The 16,328-nt window shown below is 48.5% G+C and overlaps 1 protein-coding gene across 5 annotated transcripts in view; it reads left to right on the top strand.

Annotated features, from left to right (window-relative positions):
• PFKFB3 (6-phosphofructo-2-kinase/fructose-2,6-biphosphatase 3) overlaps nucleotides 1-16,328 on the top strand; it is a 72,434-nt gene that overhangs the window by 35,690 nt on the left and 20,416 nt on the right. For 2 of the 5 annotated variants that reach the window (XM_074975670.1, XM_074975652.1), the window contains exons 1-2: nucleotides 8,184-8,609; nucleotides 15,674-15,799. In XM_074975670.1, the coding sequence (XP_074831771.1) occupies nucleotides 8,531-8,609; nucleotides 15,674-15,799 (205 nt within the window). In that variant the 5' untranslated portion in view covers nucleotides 8,184-8,530. Of the gene's footprint in view, nucleotides 1-7,314; nucleotides 7,435-8,183; nucleotides 8,610-15,673; nucleotides 15,800-16,328 lie in introns of those variants that run through there. The other 3 variants (XM_074975642.1, XM_074975634.1, XM_074975661.1) reach the window with 3 other exon arrangements.

Below are 16,328 nucleotides of genomic sequence, written 5' to 3'. Positions count from 1 at the left end.
CAGTGAGGGTGGAATCTCTATCCCTAGAAGTTTTTAAGTCCCAGCTTGACAAAACCCTGACTGGGATGATTTAGTTGGGGTTGGTTGTGCTTTGAGCAGGGGATTGGATTAGGTGACCTTCTGAGGTTTGTTCCAACCCTAATCTCCTATGATTCAGCTTCTCTTCAACAGCCTCCCCTTTCCTGAGAGCTCCTTTAGCACCCAAATTGTCCAATGGCCCTGCTGATTGCCTGGCAGGCTTCCTGTGTCTTACATACTTTAAAAATTGCTTTTAGTTTGTTTCTTTTCCCAGTTGTTCTTCAGTTTCTTTTTCTTTCTTGGCTTGTCTAATTAGCATTTTGTCATCTATCAAATAGAGCCTGGGCTAAAAAGAGCAAAAGCTCTAAGTGAAAAAGGGAGGCACAGAAAAGAGAGAAGTACGGTGGAAATATGGGGTAAAAATGGCGGAGAGGACAGAATAATTATCTCTATTGTAGGAATCACTAGAGCATTGTGTGGGTATAAAATTAGTATTCACCTCCATAAAGAACCAGTTTTGTTGATGAAACTCAGGGAGCATCCACACTCAAAATGCGTTCTGTCAACAGTAAATTGACAAAACGCAGCGCTTTTGTCAAAAGCCTTCTGCCCCTATCCCACAAGGCAGAACACCTTTCCCAACACAATCTGTTGACAAAAAAGCTGTGTGGACGCTCCAGGGGGCCCTCTGTTAACAGACAGGGCTTCCGGGTCACTGGGCAGCCCTGTCTGTTGTGCCTCTGGTTGGCCGTTTTGTTGAGAGAGCAGCCGGGCTTTTTCAATCCTCTTTGCTGTCTGGCTGCAATCTGTTGACAGGAGTTTTGTTGGAAGATATCTTCCAACAATAACTTCTGTCGACAGATTGCTGTAGTGCAGACATAGCCGTAGATACGAGGGAGTTGCAGGGCGCTTGGAGGTCAGGGATTTGGGCCCTGATCTTCAAAATTATTTAAGTTTCTAAAGACCTTTGGAGAGCTGGGCCTTGAGCATCAATTCAGCCATGCTCCTAAGCAGCTGCTTAAGGTATCAGTATTATAATTAATAATAGGCATAGTTCATTTTTAGCACTTTCTTATGTACTGTGTTGAATTTAGGCCTCTGGTCCTGGCTCCTTGGGCCTGTATTCAGCTCATGCCTTTGTCATCAACTTCAAAAAACTCGAATCCTCATTATATTGCTTTCAGTCATTTCCTGTGCGTCCCAGGAGGAAAGCGCAGTGGTTTCAAGTATTTCATAACAGCATGTGAAGTAATTCCCAATAAGAACAACATAAGAGCAGCTGTACTGGGTCAGAGCAAAGGTTAATCTAGCTCAGTAGCCTGTCATCTTGACGCTGGACAATACCAAGTGCTTGAGAGAGATAAGTAATCAAGTGATCCAAATGATGAATTTGCAGTTATATCCCAATCTACCAGTGAGTGCCCACTATTTGTCTTGTAACTATCCTTGTTGGCCTTGGAAGTAGCTCTCTTTGGCATCTGAGATGGGCCATTGGAGCAAGTAAGCTTTGGGCAGCTGTTGCATAATACTCCCAATACACACTGACATCATCTGGCATGCATACTAAGTCCAGAGTCATTGTAATGATACATAGGTAAAATCCCTTTCTGATTCCCTGAGATTTTATATGTTGTTATCAGGATGCTCTGGCTGACTCAGTCTCTTCCTCTGCAGTCTACATTCTGTGGGTTTTTGTGTCAGATCGTAGAGAAGTGAACTTGGTTTCCCCTCAGAACATCACACCATGGAACCTGGATATGACACATGCTTTCCTCTTAGACTTCCCTGGGAATAAGAAAAAGAGTTATGTTCCTTTGGAATCAGTGTTCTCAAAAACAAATTGGTTTCATTGTTTATTTCTGTACAGTAGCTATTAACAGAAGAAGAGATTTTACTGAAGTTGGGTCAAATCTGGAGCATTTAGCTCTCTATGGGTTTGTTTTGGCCCATCAGAGGTACAAGGCCCAGCTGCTATATTTAAGTCCTGACTCATGCTTCCAAAGACTTGGAGCATATGCAGATGTGGGATTTGGTGTCAGACACTCGTGTTTCTAACAGCTGGGACACAAAAGTGAATTAAACACATAGGCCAAGACTTCAAAAACACAAGTCTCAGTTTTTAAAGGAGTTCAAGGGAAATCCACCAGGCATCTAAATCGAAGGCATCTCAGACTATATTTAGGCACCTCAGTATGCGGCTTGATTATCTAAAGTGCTGCTGAGCAGTCTGTGGCTCTTAGCGATTTTGCTGGGATTTTCACAATGGTTGAAAGGTCATTTGACATCCAGTTCCCATTAACTTGAATGTGAATTGTTACGCAGCACTGCTGTACGGATTGAAAAAGCTGACAGTGCATTTTTAGTAATCATCTACAGAACAACAGCATCCTTGAACAACAAGAGAAGGGTAGTTAACAGAGAGATAACTGTGTTAGTCTGTATTCTAACAAAACACATCAGCAGTCATGTAGCACTTTAGAGACTAACAAAATAATTTATTAGGTGATGAGCCTTTGTGGGACAGACCCACTTCTTCACATCTAATAAGATCTATCAGATCTAATAAGAACTAGTAGATGTGAAGAAGTGGGTCTGTCCCACGAAAGCTCATCACCTAATGAATTATTTTGTTAGTCTCTAAAGTGCTGCGTGACAGCTGATTTGTTTTTTTAACAAGAGAAAGAGAGAGAGAGATTATTACTGAGGAGGTCAGAACTCACAGGTTCTTGGCTCAGAGCTATTTAAAGGCACTTCCAGTTCCCGCTCTCTCCAACAGGAGTAGGAGCCCTGGGGCTTATCCAGAGCCTAAATCTGACACACTTAATTGTGCTGATCTAACGAAGCTGTTTGAAGGAGAAGGTATTATTTAATGTGAGTCACTTTGCTAGAATCTGGTAGAGGCTAAAAAGCATCAGAAAGGCACCAAAATATTGTGCATAGGATTTTCCTCCCCTTTTAAGGGAAAATGGACCAAAGTGACTCCCCACCCCACTCCAAAAACAAAAAACCAACCACCAGAAATGCTCCCTGGTAGAGACTGGAAGCAAATCCAATTTCAAATGCTGACTTTTAAATTCCTAAAGCCAGCAAAGGGAGATGGTAATGGAAATAGTACTGTACTGTGATTTCGGGTCCTGCTGTCTGTGGCAGACAGGAAGTCCTGGGTTTTACTTGTTAAGTTCTACACATTTTCTTCCATTTGATTTGTGCCTCATTTAGGTTACTTTTACACGCACATTTGCTTGTTTGATTTAAAATTATTTACATTTGGTTCTCCTGATAGCAAGGACCTAGCATAGAAAAGAATGAGATTCGTTGCATGGGATATTTGCATCGCATCTCCACATACTCCCCAAGGATCACTCCCTTCTACTCCAGTCTTGGATACCTGTGCAGCTCTGTCCATATCTGTTAGTCTATAAGGTGCCACAGGATTCCTTGTTGTTTTAGCTCTGTCCATGAAACTCCAGCTCTGATCTTGGAAGCACTCAGCCTTATGGTGATAACGGGCAGAGGGGCTCCTTAAACCCCTGCATGGATAGGTGAAATTTCCAAGACATAAGCTACGGCCGTACAAAGAGGCTGCAGTGCTGCATATGAATTGATGAAGGATAAGAACGCTGTGTTGTCTAATTTTATTTCTGCGGCAGCAGTATGGCAAATACGAAAGGGATGGAACCTTCTTGCAGCCAAATCCCCATCCAGATCAGTCTCTAGTTAGGTCCTTTAATCACACCATTTTCCACTGATGGGATTTGGCTGGCCAATGAACAGGAAGCTTTCTGGGTCCAAATCATGAGATTTATTCATTCCGGAATACCCCCATAACGACTAGTTGTTTGTATTCTCCCTCTGCTGCTTTCTTTACTGCCAGATTCTGTCCATTTGTGGTGGCGTCGCATCTGGAGAGAACTGCTATTTCCTTTTTGTTTGACAGAGGCAGCCCTCACCTTGGGTGACCCGTGGGAAACACTGTGTGACTGGCCACATGACTCCACAGTCGAGTAACACACAGACAGCCACTGCTAAACGACTTCCAGTCTCTCACCCTCATAAAAGGGAATTAACCAAACAACTCATGGTCCCTGAAAGGGGAAGCAGAGTGTGAAAATGTACTTACAAGAGTGATAAGCCTGTCGGTGTAGGAGAAGCTGTGCTTTTTAACCACTGGACTTTAGACAGAAGCTGTCTTACAGCACCTAGTGCTTTTCCTTGTGGTCTGTTTACTTATATGATCCCATTGTAGCATGTGGGTGCTGGACAGACACCAGTGAACATATCATGGGTTTGACTCAGCAGGTGTAGCTAGTTGCTCACACCTTTGAAAAATCAGATCATTTGTGCTTAAGCATGAACCTAACTTTAGGCTTCTTTTTGTTTTGGGAAACTTGGCCAATAGTTATTATGTAGTCCCATTGAACGGGGGGGATCTGATTTTAATTCAAGCTGCTTTTACTTCCTTGGTAATTGTGATATTGTTACCCTATTAGCTCTCCTGTCATCCACAAGTCTTGCAGGCTATGCAAGAGCCATGGTGTTCTGTGCTCAGGTGCCTGCTTGTGACTGTGTCTGGGGGGGCAGCTCTGCCTCGTCTGATGTCCCTTTTCTATCTCTCATCCATATTGCGGCCTTGTTGACATTCCAGGAATTGTGGGGCTGCCTCTGTGACTCAGACCTCCTGCAAAGAGGCCATGTGGTTTTTCTCTTCCAAAGTGTCTGAGCCCTGGCTCTCTGGGTATCATTTCCAGCAGTCTTCCAGTTCAACACTTACGTCACTTCCCCTGTGGCAGGTAGGGGGACCTGGGCCGCCCACTACTCCAGGTTCCTGCCCAGGGACCCTAATAAACAGCCAAGGTCAGCTCCATTCTGAAATTCCTCCTGCCACTTCCCTGTGCTGCTTCCTGTCTATTCCCCCTCTGTCCAACTTCTTCCTCCATCGCCCCTGAGGACCAAGAGTCCAGCATCTTTACTCCCTTCTTGGGTTTCCTCATTTTCTCTGACTGTAGGGCATCCACACTACACTTCTGCCTTCTTCCTGACCTTATACCAGTCTTGCCTAGCTGGGCTCTATCCTCAGTAGGTGCTTGACTATCAAGCTTAACTATCCTTCAGGTGTAGACAGTCAGGTTACTTAATACACCCTCTCTCCATCAGGCACTGTAACCCTTTTCTGGGGAAGCATGGCATCAAGAGATCTGAATTCTTCATGCAAAGGAACAAGCAGAAGGAAGAAGTTTATACATCCATTGAATAAGGCACAAAAATTTTTCAGTGCCTTCTCATATTACCTTTAAATGCGGAGTGAACCCACTGACTATTCTGGATATGGTGTTCCTGTACCTTGGCAGTGAAAACAGCATCAGGTCAGCCTGTTGCAGCTCAGACACAACTAAACCCTTCCCTGAAACTTGTGACTCCTTGAAAGAATTTTTCGTGTAAACTTTTTCTACTGATGAAAGGAGAAAACTGCATGTCTTTACCCGTATGGTTATAAACAAATCAGAGGCTATTCTAACAAAATAATTTATTAAGTGGTGAGCTTTCATGAGATAAACCCACTGCTTTTTTGTTTTGACGAGGCTATACCGTACCTTAGCAGGAACATTAAACTGGTCCTTGTGGTCCCTTCTAAACTGATGATTCTACCTGTATCCTATGGCTATAACAAGGATGGGTAATACAGAAACTGCATGGTGTACTTTTTAACTGTTTTGATCTGTAGGGACCAGCATGTCCAGATTTTTAACAACTGTCTCTGCTCTTGATATGCATTTTTTTAAATTAGACAAGCCCTTTGGGATTTTTTTCCTCTAGCTTCCTTATTAGACATCTCTCCACCCCACCAGTATGTTTTTGGGGTCTTAAATTTGATCTTTTTAATCCAGATGACATTTACATGGCTGATAGTGTGTGTGTGTAACAAAATAAAATTGTGGTCAATTGTGTGTGTGTGTGTGTGCGTATGCATATCTATTTATAACAGGGATCAAGGATTTATTACATAGGAAAAGAAACTAGTTAACACTATATACTGTATCAATTTGTTGTAATGATTTAAAATGATTAAAGCAGACTGATGACTCCCACTATTGCATAAGGGGAGTAAATACCTGTGGTGCGCTTGTGTTCACATTGTGCTCATCAGCCCGGCTTGAGTTCCTGACAGCTTTTAACTTTCTACAGAAATAAAGTACAGCTCCTTTCCTGTCTTAAGCTGTCATTGCTCTGCTGAAAGTGTTATAACACCTTTAGTCCAGCTTGAGATATGTCCTATGATTCTGAAATGAAGCTTTGGGGCTGCTGGGGGCATGCCATTTAACAAGCAGGGAGTATATTTATTTTCTGGCTCTTTCATAATTTTATCTTTACATCTTTCTTTTCTGTGCTAATTTACTTCAGCTGTCCTAGGATTGCTTTTATTAGGGCAGTTGTGGTGCATCTGTTAGAAGCATTGCTTTAAACTGAAAAGGTAGCTTGCAGGAATCTCTGTCCATCAGATAATAATCTGTCCATTTAAACCTTAACCAATCTGGTGCATTGCCCTACTTGTCAAATATTGACCTAGCCCCATCAGGCTAATGGTCCCTATAGGTCACTCCCCATGTATAATGGAATCCTAACCATAATAAGCTATTAATCCTATGGGGAATTAACTTTGCCAAGGACAATATATAGTTTATCCTTCCCCTCTCCAGCCCTGAACCTTATGATGTATTTAACGTTTTGGGCACAAGAGCTCCCTCTCCCCTCAATCACTGTGAGCCTGATCCAAAACCTATTGAAGTCCATAATCCAAAACCCAATGGAAGGGTTTTTTTCTGAGTCCCTAGGTCCACTGCCCGGGGAGGGGAGACTCAACATTTCTGTAGCCTTCAGGGAGTATTAAGGGCATAGATCGGTCCCGTGTCCGCGGAGGTTCTGTGTCCTTAATACCTGGATATTGGAGACTCGTGACATTTCTCCCTCCCTCACCACTGATTTTATTATTGTATTGTGTAAATGACTGTTAACAAACACAGGTGAGTCGGCTATGCTGTTAATACCCCTCTGCCAGGCCAGCAGGGGGAGACCGCTGAGCAGGAGAAGCGAGGCACTGCTGCTGTAGTAAGAAGCAAACTGCACTCCGTAGTGGATGCTGAAGATTCCTGGCTCCCCACCCTGCAGCAAGAGCTGCCGGCGGGCCGGGAGGAGGGGGAGAGCTGGCGCACGACCCGCTCCAGCGCCGGCGCACTGCAGCTCCCCGCCGCGGCAAGTGCATCCAGCTGCACCGAAAGGCGCGTCTGTAGCCGGGCTTGAGGCTTCCCCGCAGAGTCATGCGGGACGTGAGGGACGTGCCTGCACCCGGCTGCCCACACCTCTGCCTGCCTTTTGTGGCGCTTGCCACAGCCGAGCTCCCTACGAGGAAGCAAATGCTCGGTAGGAGATAGAAAATTGCATTTGACTAGCCAAAGCAGCGCCTTGTCTCCTCTCGGTTGCGTTTCAGTTCCCGGAGCCGGCCCGGGGCAGACAGCACAGGGCTCCAGCCAGGGGAGTTTTCTGGTGGTTTAATAACGAGGTCTTGGAAATTCTCTTTCATCCCTTAATGGGGGAAGAGATATTCCCTCCCCCCGCCCCCGCTGCTAGCTCATGGAGACACAATATGCTGGGGAGCAATGTCCTGATATTAGGGGTGTATCTCAGGGGAAAAAATGCCCTTGGCATTTCGTGCATTCCCACTGCAGTGCAGCTACTTCGCTGTAACGGGGCCTTGGAAAACCCAGGCGTTTGCCCTCTCCTAGGAATAGGAGAAGGGTTAATTGGGAGAATTAATAATTTGGAGGGTTTCTCTCTGTGTGTGTTGGGGGGGCATTGCCCAGCTTGGCCTGTGACGCTCTCCGGGCAGGTTCGCGGGCCTGACTCCGGAGTGGAGCGCACCAGCCCTGCCCGGGACTGACTCCCGCCGGCTCGTCCCACGCGTGGGGCGGGAGCCCTTTGTCTGATCAGGCAAAGCGGGCGGTGGGTTCCTGCAGCCCGGCGAGCCGCCACCTGGGGGCAGCAGCCGGCGCTTGCAATGCCCGGGCCGGGCGCGAATTCCCCCGCCCTCCTGCTAGGGGCGGGCTGCGGGTGACGCAGCGTTTGCCGGCCGGTCTTTTGCAGTAGAAATAGCTGCGGCGAGGTGGGAGCCGGGGCACTCACACGCGAGAGGCAAGAGGTTGCAGGAGGCTCCGGGAGCACATCTTACCCCCCCCCCACACCCCGGGAGGTCCCAGTGAAATTCCGTCCGCGGAGGAGCCCAGCGCCCAGCTCGCCCTCCCTGCCCTTGACACGTGCATCGCCGCCGGGTTTTCCTCGGGCATCTTCCCCCGCCCCGGCCGTTCCCAGCCCCCTTCCCGCTTTGCAATAATTGCATCGTCGAAGCCTTCAGGGACTAACGCCCTCAGTGCTGCAGCGCGCGGGCCCGCCGGCTAAAGGCCCCTTGTTCTCTCTCCCGTGCAAGGCGGACCTGGAGCGCACGCCCCCCTTTGTTGTAAAAATGCCCATGGAGCTGACGCAAAGCCGGATCCAGAAGATTTGGCTCCCCAGTGACAACCGCCCTACGCTGCCCCGCAGATGTGAGTAAAGCGCAGACTAGGCGGGTGTGTGTGTCAGATGGGGGTACAGGACAGACCGGTGGGGGGTGGGTTGCGGACGTGCGTTAGGTAGCGATGGTGGAGGGGCGGCCGGAGGACAGCTCTGTGGGAAGGGGCGGGAATGAGCCGTAGGGGCAGCGCATCGCACATCTCTGCGCGCTAACGCCGCGCAAGCCGTGGGGTCCTGCCACGTGCGGTGTCTGGCGGTGGCTGCGTGTCGTGGGGCGGCGCGAGCGGGGTGCGTCCCGCACAGCTGGGTGCGGGTGGGGGTTGGAAGGGGCCCTCCCGCGTGCCGCTGATTGATCCCTTCCAGCGACCACCCACGTTGCGTTGCCTGTTTGCAGCAGCGGGGGCGGAAGAGGGGGGTTGTGTGGGCAGGGGGCGGCCGGGCTCAGGAAATGGGATGTCCCTGGGATCCAAGTGCCGTTCCGTATTTGTCATGTGGCTTCTCCCATCCGGACAACCAGCCGAGCGGGAAGAGGCCGGTGGGAGGGGGGGCCTGTCCCCGCGTCTGCGCCTAGCTCCCTGGAGCAAAGCATCGCTGGGAGGCTGAGCCCGGGGGCGTGAGCGTGCACGCGGCGGGCCGATCCCCCGGGAAGCCGCGCGCCTGAGCTGGGGCGTGTTCAGTGCGTGCGCCAGCAGGGCGTGCGGCCGGGGGTGGGGGGGGGACGACGACGGCCCATGTGGATGACCTGAAATGCTCTCTAGCCGGGTCTAGCCGCGGCACGCCTCCGGCTGCGGCCGGGCGAGAGGCGGTGCCGCCGGCTGCGGCCGCTGTCGGGTGAGACGTCTCCGTGCGGGTGCCGGAGGTGGGTTGGGCGCTGCCGGCTGCGTGCGTGCTCCGCGGCCCAGCCCCGGAGGGAGCGGGCCAGATCCGCTGGGCAGCCGCCGCCTTCCAGTCCTACCCCCCTAGCGCTGCCGGGAGATGGCTGATGCGACCGGGCTGGGAAAGATGCCGTGGAGCCGGGGGGGGAGCCCTCTCCAACAGCAAACCCCCCCAACCCCGGCAGGCTCAGGAGCTGCGGAGGGCGCGGGCCCTGTTTGCATCTCTCCGGGCTCGTGCATTGGAAAGCTCCACGCTCTCTACCATCGTTACTTCGCTACGCCCCCGAAGAAGACCTCTGTGTGCACGCCAAAGCTGCTACCTCCCCAGCAGATACTCCCTCTCCCACCTCTGGGAGCCGGGTGGCTGCAGCAGAGCATCATCCCTCCCTCTTCCCCACGACAGCTGGTTAAAGGGGCTCTTCCCTGGAGCAGTGCTGCAAAGTCCCGTTTTCTTGAGCAAAAACGAGTCTGTAGCATTCCTCCCTCTATCTTTTCCTACCCTGCCCCCACCTCCTTTTCTCCCCGTGGGCCCTTTAAGCTCTGGTGACTGAGTGCTGCAGGAGTGGCAGATCACATGTTTATTTGCCATTATCTAGCACTGGAAAGTCCAGCCGTTTCCCCCCCCGCCCCCAAATACACAGAGACATTGGAAGGACGCGACACTTCCCCCCCCCCCCCCATCAGGGATGCTAATACTGATCTCTCTAACCCACTTGCGCATCCCCTGACTTGCTGATGGGCTGGCACGTGTGCCCTAATTTTTAAAAATTACATATGAGATCACCTTGGAGTGACCGGACTCCAGCTGTTAACCCATTCGCTCCTCTTTTATTTCCACTGGGATTGGCAGAAGCCTGATTCAGCTTGGGTTTTCCTGCTGACTTCAGTGGGATCAGATTTAGCAGTTGAGAGTCCCTTCGGCCCTTTGCTTTCTTGTGCAGAATGAGCCATATAAGTGCCTGGGCTTTAACAGACAGGTTGTGATCCCTTTGGGAGGTAGGCGAAAGGAGTAAGCAGAGAGAATAGTGCAGTAAAGCTGGAACAGCTTCGTAATTCTACTTTTAAAAAAAAAATGGCATGAACATAAAGCCTCATAGTTTAAAAGTGGGACCCCTGGGTTTGTGGAGGTGCTACCGCAATACAAATAATCAATATAAATGTTGACCATCCGGGAGCTGACCAGCTTACTTATAAGTAAAGCTGTAAAGATGTCCCTTTTGACAATTCCTAAAGATGCATGCAAAGAAACCTTTGCAAAAGTACTGCAGTTGTGAGGTGAGGGTTGCACGGACCCTGCCCTGTGGGAATATACAGCAGTCTTTTCAGCTGACTTGTGCTCAAGTGGCTTGCACATTTGTGTCCCTGGACCAGAAATTCTGCCCCTGGGGTTTAAAAACCAGCTTCTTGCCTATGAAATATATGTAATGGTTTGTGATGCGTCTTGAATGCCAATGCAACAAGAAGTCCTGTGGCACCTTGTAGACTAACAGATATTTTGGAGCATAAGCTTTCGTGGGCAAAGACCCACGAAAGCTTATGCTCCAAAATATCTGTTAGTCTATAAGGTGCCACAGGACTTCTTGTTGTTTCTGAAGATACAGACTAACTTGACTGCCTCTGTAGTACTTGAATGCCAATATGGCTTTACCACAAGTAAGGAAAACAAATGCAGTCTCTGACTCTTTGGCCTCACATAGCCCTGTTCTGCTACATTATACCATGACAGAAGCCCAAAGCATAGGAAGAAGACCAACCCCTTGGGCTTCTGCAGAACAGGGCTATGTGAGGGGCTGGGTGACACCCCCTGCCTTCCTTTGTCAGGCAGATGTGCAGAGGAAGTAGCTTTGTGGAGGAGGCTCGAGTATCTGCTTTGCAATTGAGCGCTGCTTTTCTGGGGATATGCAGTTGGCAGATGGGACTTTTACAGGGTGCTCCACTTGGCTGGTTGGCTCTTTAAAGAAATCCCTCTAAAACATCCATGGCCCTAGCCCCGGTATTTCACAGTCATCAGCCTGAATTGCTGTGGTGGGGAGAGAACTTGTGATGTATTTTGGTTTATCAAGACTTCCGGGAAGGTGCTAGTTAAGGTGATAATGGAGCTTGTAATTGTTCTCCCTTAGCGTGGAGTGGGTCCCCTCGGGGGTGGTTCCCAGTCTGGGGAATATACTTATTAAATAGAGCAACGAAGGGTCCTGTGGCACCTTATAGACTAACAGAAAAGTTTAGAGCATGAGCTTTCGTGAGTTAACTCACTTCTTCAGATGCCAGCATCTGAAGAAGTGAGTTAACTCACGAAAGCTCATGCTCTAAACTTTTCTGTTAGTCTATAAGGTGCCACAGGACCCTTCGTTGCTCTACAGATCCAGACTAACACGGCTACCCCTCTGATACTTATTAAATGTTATTTACTGGGGCATGAAGGATTCCGCCCCCGCACCCCCCCGCCTCCTCCTGCATCTCCTCCATTCAAAATCTGCACAAACAAATCACTCCCACTGCTGAGCAACAATCGAGACCCGTATCTCATACAAATAGCGAGAAACCCCTGGGAAAAGAGGCGGGGAGGGTGTCTCCCTTCAGCACCATCTGAAAGCTCCCAGGGCCAGCAGTTTGCATTTTTGCTGCGTGCGCGCCTGTGAAATAGTGTCTCCCTTCAGCACCATCTGAAAGCTCCCAGGGCCAGCAGTTTGCATTTTTGCTGCGTGCGCGCCTGTGAAATAATCAGGCTAATTGCGTGGCTTCGCGTTAGGAGGGATTGAGTGGATGTGAAGTGATGCCTTCCTCCCTCCTTTTGGTGGGGATCCATTAAATTTCTGTCAAGCTGCACGTCTCTCACGTAGGGTCTGTGAGGCTACGTTACTGCAGACGGCTTAATGGGCAGCGCCTCTCGGTTTACAAGGGGGGTGGGTGTGTGCCTGGAATATTTGAGCATGCCGGGCTGGTACTTTTCCTTTGTGCTTGCTGACCGTGCATGTGTAGCAGTATTGCATATGCAGTGTGCGTGCATGGTTATATGCATAATGTTGTTGTATGCCTAATGCGTATGCATATCGTGGACACACACATTTCTGTGGGGTGGACTACCAGGTTCCATGCACTGCTGGAAAGACAATGGAAACGCTTTATGCTCTAATTTACCTAGATGTTTTGATCTCTTCATAAATGTACATGCACATATATTGCTATAAAGTGTATGCATCATAGAAATGGCTGCACAGGTATATTTCCTAGCTCTCTTTTGCATTCCCTCGTAACAGAGTGTTCTGTTTTGTCTTGATCTTGCATCTGGTGTTTGACCTTTCTTTAGAAAGCGAAAATAAACACTGATGGGGGGATTTTCTGTTTTAAATCCCTGTTGGTGGTGGCAGAAGATTCCCCTTGCACGCTCTGGTGAATACAATGGCACACTGGAAAATGCTTACACTGACTTCTGCCCATCTGAAGCTCTTGTCTGAATCCTCTTTACAGTCCCAACTTGTCCTGATTATTTTAAAACCTGTATTATATTTAGTGGTGGCCAGAAAGGATTAACTAAATCTTTGGCTCATTTTACATACTCCATGCTGCATGTTTCCAGGTTTTTCCTTTAGTTCCTGATCTAGCGCCTGTTAACACCCCTCCCCCCGACATTGGTGGGCTTTAGACCAGGTTCTTAACAAGCAAGTGCATGTCCTGTTCCCAGCTGCTATTTCTCTTTTACTCCAGTGACTCTCTCCAGCCCAGAGTTGCTGGATTTTCACAAAATGCACCTGATGAAAAAATTTCCAAATGAGGATGCCTGGTAATGCCCTTTAAAGTCATTGGGAGCAGGATATGTGCCCAGCACCTCTGAGGATCAGACCCTAAGATAGGTAGTTTTGCCTGTGTGTCTATGCACTTGCATCCTCACAGGGTCAGATTTAATTAATTGGAGCATAAGAATAATGAAATATTCAGTAGAGCGAATGGTGCAATTCCCTTCCCTATTCAAGTATCTGTTTTTAATGTCAGCACAGTTGGCAACATGCCTCTTGGCTCAGTGTTGTGGTTCTTCTTGTCTGCTGTGGGGGAAGGGAGCAAAGTAAGTTTCTCCCTTCACTTCCCACCCTCCCTGCCCAGAGGTGAGAACTCTAGATTTGCTTTAAGCTTCTACTGTAGTGTTTCAAGATGTTCTTTGCTTCTTCCCCTTTAGTTCAAGCAACACGTGTATATTTAATCAGAGAGTGGTAGTTGTGTTAGTCTGCATCTTCACAAAGCAAAAAAGAAGCGAGAAGTCCTGTGGCACCTTAAAGACTAACAGACATTGGAGCATAAGCTTTGGTATCTGACGAAGCAGGTCTTTGCCCACCAAAGCTTATGCTCCAGTACATCTGTTAGTCTTTAAGTTTAAAGTCGCAGTTTAAAGACTCTCACAAAATAATGCATTGGGTGATGACCTTTTGTGGGACAGATCCACTTCAGTTTGTTTTAAAGTTTTTTGTTTTGTGTTTGTTAAACAATATGCTTTGCCCAATAAGGGGGAAGCCAGTGGCTCTCTGAACCCCTCAAAGGTTTCTCTCTTGGTATTTTGCTGTTTGGATGAGTTTCCTGCAGAACAAGGGCTTCATCCCAATACAAAAAAAAGTCACTGGGAGCTGGATTGGGCCTTTTGTGAGGCTGCAATATGTGGGAAATCTCCCAGACTGCTTGGATCCCTCTATAGGGGGGTGATTCTGCATCTTCACAAGATGTCCTGTACACTAGAAATAGTTCTTCAGCATCTGTAGTTCTGTAGCACTTTAAAGACTAAAAATTTACTAGGTGATGACCTAATAAATTATTTTGTTAGTTTTAAAGTGCTACAACTGCTTTTTCGTTTTGTTAAGATACAGATTAACACATCAACCTCTCTGTTCGCTAGTTCTGTCTTTATTTATTTCTCAGTATTGACCCCTCTTGGCTAGGCTCCAGTACTCTGTCAATTGCTTTATCATGCATTGGCAAGGAGAGTGGGCTTGAGGAGCTAACTGATCTTTTTCACCATTGCTTTAGTTTTTGTACTTGGTTGTGCTTTTTCCAAAAGCTTTAGGGTTGTTTTTTTTTTTTTTGGGGGGGGGGGGGGGGGGATTCCAAGTGGCGAAAATCTCTCCTGATCTAGATGTGCAGGAACTTACATCAGCGTTGAAAGGCATCTACCTGCCTTAAATTGGACTGTGACCCCCCCAAATGTAGTTTGAGAAAAGGCCCATCCACCTTCCTTTTCAGCAGTCAGCCTCCTTGCTGCTTTCCACCATCTAAAAATGTTGGTGGAGCTCAGCAAATCACATGATCCGGATTGATCTGATGCAGCCAGAGGATACCGGAGTCCTGTGTATTTGGTGCGCAATACTCGTGTTCAGTCTGTACAGTTGCCAAGTTTTTCTTTCAGTAATAACACTAGACATTCACTCCTTGCATGTCATTCCGATGAGTCTGACAGACTAGACAGAACTATCTGTGTGTGAAGCAGTGTGCCCTTGAAGGGATTGTGTATAAAAATGAGGACTGCAGATAACTTCACTCTGTGTTGATATTTAAGGCTTTTTTATGCTGAGCATGAAGGCTGGGAGGTTTTGCATGTGGCATACCATGGAGCATTAAAGGACTTGGCTATAATGCAACAAGAAGTCCCGTGGCCCCTTATAAACTAACAGATACTTTGGAGCATAAGCTTTCATGGGCAAAGAGGAAGAGCTGTGAAATAGTCCACATCCCTGTGAGGGTGGGGGAGGTATCATTGGCCCCGTTTTCACAAATGGAGCGATGGAAGGGCAAAGTAACTTGCCAAAGGTCATGCAAGAAGTCTGTGGCAGAGAAGGGAGTAGACCTATGTCTCCAATCCTACGTTTCAACTGTAAGACTTCTCCACCCCTCCTCCTGGTACGTCAGTGCTTATAATCACCTCATGATTTCCACCTCCCATTCGCAAACCCAGTGACTCCAGAGCTGACTGCTGTCCAGCCTTGCTCCTTCTGACATGGGTTCATTCAGCAGATCCCATTGCCAGACTGACTCAGCAGAAGGCTTCAGTGGCTGGCGCCAGTGGTTTGGGTGGTGGAGGGGGGGCTAATGTAAAAAGGGGAGGTATTTGATTCAATCCTGCTGTCCATGGGCTGAGGGGATGTTGGAGGAGCAGCACACGCCCTGATGCCGGCTTTGTCAAACCTTGACGGTCTGAGGCTGAAGGATTGTAATAGCTGCTTGTGTGTTTTCTCTCATTGTAGCCTGCGGCCCACAGCTGACCAATTCCCCCACTGTGATTGTCATGGTTGGCCTTCCGGCACGGGGGAAGACTTACATCTCCAAGAAGCTCACCCGCTACCTCAACTGGATCGGTGTCCCAACCAAAGGTGAGGCCCCAACCACCTGTTCCTGCTCGAAGACGTACCCTGGTCTGCCAGGGATGTTCCTGCTGGGTTAAACTCCAGTGGATTGCAGCTGGCAGGATCTCCTTCTTCTGTGTCCATCTGGGCAAGAGATCCCTAGGAGGATCCTGAGCACGTGGCGGTGTCTACCCAGCTCCAGCCAGTCTCCCAACTCTTCTGTTGAGCAGTGACTCTGCAGAGATGTTTCTGTTCCGCCAAGGGGGCCGCATCTGTGAGGCTCACGTGTCAAAAGGGCCTGAGGGATTTCCCAAAGACTTCTTGCTTCACCTTCAAGGGTGAATCTGGCTCTCCGATATATCCGGAGGGAACAGCAATTTCCCAGGAGCTCCTTGCAGGGCCCAGCCATGTTTGACCCCCTTGCAGCTGGGCTCCCTGGAGAACATCTGCTGGAGATGCTATTTTTGTAGTGGGGGTGTGGAGAAAGAGAGGGGGAGGTTAACCCTTTTCCTGCCAGTCTCTGCATGGGTTCTGTAAATGCTGTCGTGTTCTCAGA

The sequence above is a fragment of the Carettochelys insculpta genome, chromosome 1 (assembly GCF_033958435.1).
Source record: "Carettochelys insculpta isolate YL-2023 chromosome 1, ASM3395843v1, whole genome shotgun sequence".
Taxonomy (NCBI): Eukaryota; Metazoa; Chordata; order Testudines; family Carettochelyidae; genus Carettochelys; species Carettochelys insculpta.
Note: the sequence above shows the minus strand (reverse complement) of the source record. Positions and strands in the feature narration are given on the sequence as shown.